We start from the raw sequence: 7,619 nt of genomic DNA, 5'->3' as shown, positions 1-7,619 counted from the left end.
TAAAGTCCAAATATTGGGGTAGCAAAGTTTATTTTTAGAAAGTTAAAAAATACATTTTTAAAGATTTAACATGATAACTGCCTAACTCTTCTTCATAAATCTTGGTATGACGTATAGTGGCAGGGCCAGCATTACCTTTTCGAGGTCCTGGGCAAAACTTAAACTTAGGCCGCAATCAAAAGCGTTAACATGTAATATATGCGATATCGGGTAATGACTGATTACATTTTAGGTATGCAATAAAACAATTTTTTTATGTATCCCGGTTTCCGTACTGTGCGACGTGCCGTATGGATCGTCGTTGCTGCATACATGACATAGGTACCTATAAAATATAATAGTGTTGTTTTGTTAATTGGTTTTTTATTATAGGCCAACGGATTTCTCTAGAAATCGCACTAGCATTTCACTTTTTACTTTATGAGATTTACGTACAAAATATTTTTCAATGAAAATTTTAAGCGTGAGACCCTGGACTAATGCCCCGTTTGGCCTCCCCCTAACGCCGGTCCTGGTATATACACTGTCTCATTATCCGTATTGGACTTAAAACGAAATATAATTATTTTGGATACAATTACAACAATAGATGGTCTATGTTCGTATACACTTGAATAATAAACTTCGAATATATTTTAAAATCTATAACTTTTTTTGAGTACCTAGCAAAAAAATACCCTTGCTACCTCAACAAATTTCTGGGGTAGCAAAAATACCTCTCGATACCCCATAGTGATGCCTATGGACTGAATAGGTATGTAGTTGTTCATCATTTGTGAAATATGTTTATAAAAATATCACGAAGATACAAACTTCACTAATCACTATAAAAGAATAAAAATACCTAAAATTTAAGTAATTTAAGCAGGGCTTTGCACCCGAATTAACCTGAACCCGTAATACCCCTAAAAACCCTTAAAAAATCAAACACCCAAAACTCGAATAAAATATTGGTTTTAACCCGAAACCCGAATAATTTTTTATTTTACAATCTTTATGTTACATATCATTTTATATGTATTTTTGTGGTTATTTCAGTTTTGTCATTAGTTGTTTAATAGTAAAATTATTATTCACAGGAATAATTTCACAAATAATATACAAAATTGTTAATTAATATAAATTTATCTAAATATAGGCAATAGCAATAAATCATATCGACTGTTGTGCATGAATGGTATAGTATGTTGAATGTTCAAGTATAAAAACTGGGATACTATTTTTAAAATTATCCCAAGCGAATACGTCGTATTATTATAATTTAATAGGTAATAGGTCTTTACGAATCACCGAGTCGTTATTTATTGCAATACTGTAAGGCTGAAATAGAACTGATGTCTCGCGTATGATTACCTAAATTGTTGTTCGCATTATTCGTATTTGTTCAGTGTATGGCGTGTAGTACACATGTCTATGTCGTGAATTGTCAATTTTTGTTGATGTAATAATTTCATCGTAACATTATTAAGTACAAATTACTATTATTTTTGTATTACGCTATGTCCTAGCTAGTGAGTTTTAAGTGTGTTCAATACACACTGTGCACGCGTCACAAACCATAAGCGGAAATTTGGTGAAATTTGTGGGGGAGGGGGGCTGAGCATTATTTGCTTATTTTACCTATAGATACCACTGTGCGCAAGTATTTATTCAACAAGGCTATTTACGAAGTTTGACAATTTGACATTTTTAATCAACAATTAGGTGCCTTATCTTAAACATTTTTGGAGTAGGTGCTCTAAACAGATATTATTAATTAATTAAATTAAACAACCTATACGGGTATTATTACATATTATTAATATTACATTAATTGCGATCGTTCCAAATCATGACTAGAAGTTTGTAAAATCTTACAAATTTGATTTAATTTTTATCACAGAATATTTTTTTTTAATTCAGTTATTAAGAAATGCATTTTACAACTATAATAATTATTGTATTTTTAGTCACTTAACAATTTTTAGGGCTAGGAGGGCTAAGACATGTACTTTATATTTTTGGGGGACTTAGTTCCCTCAAGCCCCCCCCCCCCGATTTAGTTTGTTTTTTGTCGCATGCGATATGCCCACATTAACTAGGAGTAGGACATAGTGTTAGTATTTTTAATCTTAATAGATATTACAATTTGTAAGCTTCATACACATATAAAATAACCCCCTCTTCCCCGAAAATAAATCGTAGTTACACAATTGCTTGAAATTAACATAATGATAGTTTGGTTTAAAAAACTGTTGCACAGTTGTATAAGAAATTACTATTTTATTACATAGGTAGGTAACAAAAAATATAAATATTTCATTGGTGGAGGGGGCTCACTACCCTCCACCAATGAAAAATAATATTTTTCCTTAACTACATAACACCTGTATTAACCAATATTAACCCAAATAATAACGGTTATTAACACCCAAACGTTTGTTTAAATGTTGTATTGCGGTGTTTGAACACCCGAATATATTCAACACCCGAAACCCGAAACCTGAAAAAATTATTCGGGTGCAAAGCCTTGAATTTAAGTTAAAACAAACTATTTAGTGAAAAAAATCCTTATAATATTCTCTCAACATACAAATTTAATAAATATCAATATAATATGCTTTTTGTTTTATACAACACAAAATTATAAAATATAGATATTAATAATATAATATGTACATTTTTATTAAATATTTTAAAAACTGTTCAAAATTATAAAATTTTTCATAATACTTAGTTACAAATAACAAATCCTATTATTATACAAAGCAGCTTAAAAGAAAAAATTATCATTTATCTTATAATATAGGAAAGTAGGATATCCGTTATGTTGTTAATATGTATATTGATCCCAAAATGGTATTATACACGATGAAGTGAAACTGTAAAAGCTAGCATATTTTGTTTTTCAAAATTTTCATCAATGATTAACTTCATTCCTCTTGATTTTAAAAATAATATAAAATATTCTACATTCATTTGTATAAAAATGTTTATAATATTATATAATATACCTAAATATACCTACCTTATAAGTTATTAATAGTGTTTTCTATAAATAATTAATAATTGCGGTCAGGGGCGTCATTTAAATATTTACTAGCGTAGGGCATAATGATGACCGGCCCAATAAGACATAAGTATAAAACTACCCTTCGCTCCTTAGGCCTCCAACCAGTAGCGCAACTAACACTAAATCTTTTGGGGGGTTATTTTCGTCTATGGCCCCATCTTAGTATTATACCACTGGTAAAATATTTTCACGACTCGTCACAATAAATTCTTATCAGTATGAACCTTAACAACAGTTTTAGTATGTATTTAAATTTGTATTAGTAAATATACAATATTGTTATTAGGTAAAATACATCAAATATCATTTATACTATGTACATTTTATAAGTATATAATATACAATAATTAAAAGAACATTTTATTTGATGTTATGATGATAACATTATGATAATATAATTTATACACAGCTGATAAGAATTATTTATAAATATGATGTTTATAACATTAACAATACAAAGATTAAAAGATTAATATACTACTTTTAACTTATAATATTAATATATTATTTATTCAAATATTTACAACACATCAACATCCCAATTGTCAGAATGACGGTTTCTCCTAGGAGTCAATATTTGGGAACCGCTACTAAACAATTTTTCAACTGGGGCGGATGATGGTAGAGTTGTGTTATATTTATGGAAAACTTTTTTAATAATAGGTAACATACCTAAAATATTTAAATCTTTTTTTTTTTTGTATCAAAACTAAAAAGCGCTTTCGCACTTGCTAAATTTGTACTTATTTTTATTTATTAGCATTATTTTTTAATGGTCTTACTTTTTTAACAGAATAATCTCCAGTAAGAATATCATAAAAATCATAGTTACTACATTCATTATCATCAGATTCATTACTCATTTCAAAATTATCTTCAATTATATTTCATAAATTACATTCTGACAAAAATAATTTATGCACATTTCTAAATGCCACACTGGTACCCAACTTAGTTTGAATTTTGGGAGACTAATAGTTGATAAAATAAATGGTTTGCTTTTAGAATGTTGAATTCTGGGTAAACTATATATACTATTACAAATATAATATTATTAATTATTGGTATATTACTGATAAATAATAATTATTTAAAGATTTATATGACTTTGACTTTGAAAATACCAATCGTACCCAAACCCAATTAAAATTCCGAAAGACCTGTGTTGACGAAGTTACCTACATAGGTTATATGCATACCCGTTGGAACTAGGAAAACGCAATTAAATATTGCTCATGGTATATTGCTCACTCAGGCACTCTTACTATTAAATAACTATAATAATTTTTTCATTAATTTTATGTTGACAGTCGACGAATCTCGGGCATTAAGTTCCTGAATAATTTACAAGGTAGTTTACAACATAGTTACAAGGTAATATTGACTCTCCCTATTTGCTTTCCTTAATTTGTTTTAGAGTTCCTCAACGTCAATCCCGATCTTTTGCTCCTTTTTATGTTCCTTTCGCCTTCACCAATTTTTCAACCTAACAATAGTTCGTACGAAATATTTGTCACATCAACAACGGAGTTGTAAGTAAACACATATAATTTCCTTCTAATTTCTTCTGAAGCCATAAGTTTCATTAATACTTTAAAGCAGGGGTCTCCAACCTACGGCCCGCGGGCCGAATCCGGCCCGCCAAGGTTTTTACACCAGCCCGCCTAGCTAATTAATGTTTTAAAAATAATATATAAAAAAACATTAATATTAATATTAATTTTCATTAGTTTAATTTATTTTTTATTGAATTAATTAATAAAATAAAATAAATTTATTATTTTTTTTCTTTTGGTATTATTCATAACAATTTATAATGTTTGTAAATATATACTAACACTAATAATAGAAAAACTCATCAATCACACTTATCTGCCTAATATTGTACTCAAAACTTACGCGATTGTCAGATAAGATATGATCGACTTTTTCCGTTGTAATAATAATGCTATCGAACGTGTAATCGACGGGTTTTTCTAACTCCGTGAGTCCACTGTAGTGTATCGGGTATAATTTATAAATTATGTAGAATCAGTTTTTATGATTATTGTAGTTAAGTGTCATTTATTATCGAGTGTAGTGCTCTGTGCTGTATTAAAATAAATATGAGTTTAAGTAAAAAACGGAAAGTCGATACAGAGTGCCGTGTTTTTAACAAAAAGTGGAATAATGACTATTTCTTCATTGAACAAAATAATGTTGCTTTATGCGTTATTTGCAAGGAAAAGGTTGCTGTTTTGAAAGAATATAATATTGGTAGACATTATAAAAGCAAGCACGCATCTACATATAACGACCTATCTGGTAAACTACGATCGGACAAATTTGAAATCTTAAAACAGAATTTACTAGCTCAACAGTCAATTTTTATTAAACGGTCATGTCAAAATGAATCCCTCGTAAAGGCAAGTTTTCAAGTAGCTCGTACTCTGGCGATAGCCGGAAAACCGTTTACTGATGGCCAAATTGTAAAGGAGTGCATTTTGAAGACAGTTGAAGAGATTTGTCCCGATAAAATCAATTTATTCACCGGTATTAGCTTGTCAGCGAATACAATTGCGCGACGTACCACAGATCTCGGAAATGATATTATTCGTCAATTAAAAGATATTTCTAAAAGCTTTAAATATTTTTCAATTGCTTTGGATGAATCTACCGACGCTTCAGACTCAGCGCAGGTGCTTTTATTCGTTCGCGGAGTCAATGAATCTTTTGAAATAACCGAAGAATTGGCCGCTGTCCACTCAATGAAAGACTCATGTACTGGTAATGAAATTTTTTTGAAGGTAAAAGAATCTATTTTTACTTTGGGTCTTGAATTTAGCATTTTAAAAGGCGTAACTACTGATGGTGGACGCAACATGTGTGGAGCACATACAGGTTTGGTTGGAAATATTTGTAAAGCTGTATTTGAGACTGGTGCAGCAGCACCAATGGCTATTCACTGCATAATACACCAGCAAGCTTTGTGTGGGAAAAATGCACCAATATCTGAAGTTATGAATATTGTTGTGCAGAATGTAAATTATATTCGAAAAAGTGCTCTCAGTCACCGTCAGTTTAAGAACTTTCTTGCTGAAATTGAAAGCGAGTACCTAGATATTCCCTATCATTGCGAAGTTCGTTGGCTCAGCCGAGGTCACGTCTTGAAAAAATTTTTTTATCTTCGTTCAGAAATCGACACATTTATGACAGAAAAAAACCGTGTTATAACTGAGTTAACTGATTTAACATGGCTATGGAAATTAGCTTTTCTCGTCGATATAACTCAGCTCCTTAATGAGTTAAATTTAAAGTTGCAAGGAGCTAACTCGTTGATTTCAGATACATATTCCTACATTAGAGCTTTCAAATTAAAACTAAATCTATTCACAAATCAATTAATATAAAAAAATCTTGCCCATTTTCCAACATGCAACAAATTCAAACTTGAAAATGATGAAGAATTCCCTACCGATTTTGCTGTTGGAGTTCTCACCTATTTAAAAGAGCAGTTCCAGACCCGATTTAGAGATTTCAAAAGTGCAGAAGACCGTATTCGAATTTTTGAAAATCCATTTGCATTAAAAATAGAAACTTTACCGACAGAGTTTCAGCTTGAAGTTATCGAGCTCATATCAAACAACAATTTCAAAGACTATTTCAAGGAAGCTAGTCTCCAACAATTTTACGCCATGTTGCCAGAGGAATCATTTCCAAATCTCAAAAAACATGCGCGTGAAATGATATCAATATTTAGCTCAACATACTTATGTGAGCAGACATTTTCAAAAATGAAATATGTCAAATCTAAGTACAGAACTAACTTAAGTGACGAACATTTACAAGCGACGCTGCTAATTGGAACCACAAAGTTTGATGCAAACTTTCAAGACATTTTAAAAGACAAGCAGTTCCAAACGTCTCACTAAATAACTTACTCTTATCATAATAAAACGAAATTTTGAATTATAAAATAAAATAATTATATAAATAAACATACATTTTTTAAATAAATCTTATTTATTATTATTTATTGCTCAATTTTATAACCTATTTATTTTTCTAAAAATGTTGGCCCGCGATGCCAAAGCGTATATCAAATTTGGCCCGCGGTAAAAAAAGGTTGGAGACTCCTGCTTTAAAGTTTCAAATTTAAACAATTTTAATTTGTCAATTAACTATTTTCCCAATATCGCTGACCAGAGGTAGATTTGTTAACTTTTCAAACAGCAGATTCACCAGTCATTGAAGATAGTTTATGTAGATATTTCTACAGGTAAGAACTTTTAACCCTTTTCTTATCCTTTCAAGCCTACACTATGAAATATTTAAGACAAATATAATTTTTAACAAAACTATTATTTTAGGGTCAAATAAGGATAAACAATTTATTTTGTAATTTTTGAAAAATTTACTTTTATTTATTATTATTATTATTATTATTATTATTATTATTATTTATTATTTATTTTTATTCATTTTTTTAAGTTATATAACCTTATTCTTAAATTAATTATTAACAATTGCCAGGTACAATTTTTTTTCATTAACTTTTTCATTCAAGTATACTATATTCATAAGCGTG

At 29.6% G+C, this 7,619-nt stretch overlaps 1 protein-coding gene across 1 annotated transcript; it reads left to right on the top strand.

The window, feature by feature from the left end:
* Positions 1 to 5,157: 5,157 nt before the first annotated feature.
* On the top strand, positions 5,158 to 6,963 carry LOC112690431 (general transcription factor II-I repeat domain-containing protein 2B-like). The gene is made up of 2 exons (XM_025564442.1): positions 5,158 to 6,365; positions 6,564 to 6,963. The coding sequence occupies exons 1-2, from the start codon at positions 5,158 to 5,160 to the stop codon at positions 6,961 to 6,963; spliced, it is 1,608 nt and encodes a 535-aa protein (XP_025420227.1).
* The last annotated feature ends 656 nt before the right edge of the window (positions 6,964 to 7,619 follow it).

This window comes from Sipha flava, unplaced genomic scaffold (assembly GCF_003268045.1).
Source record: "Sipha flava isolate LNK unplaced genomic scaffold, YSA_version1 50317_pilon_pilon, whole genome shotgun sequence".
In the NCBI taxonomy this organism is placed as follows: Eukaryota; Metazoa; Arthropoda; class Insecta; order Hemiptera; family Aphididae; genus Sipha; species Sipha flava.
The sequence above is the reverse complement of the archived record's forward strand: the minus strand, read 5'-3'. Positions and strand labels throughout refer to the sequence as shown.

Bases quoted from the DNA above. Each gene is read 5' to 3' on its own strand.
- LOC112690431 (XM_025564442.1), top strand. From the start codon at position 5,158: ATGAGTTTAAGTAAAAAACGGAAAGTCGATACAGAGTGCCGTGTTTTT. The intron at 6,366-6,563 runs GTTGATTTCAGA...GACCCGATTTAG, and splicing joins AAGTTGCAAGGAGCTAACTC to AGATTTCAAAAGTGCAGAAG.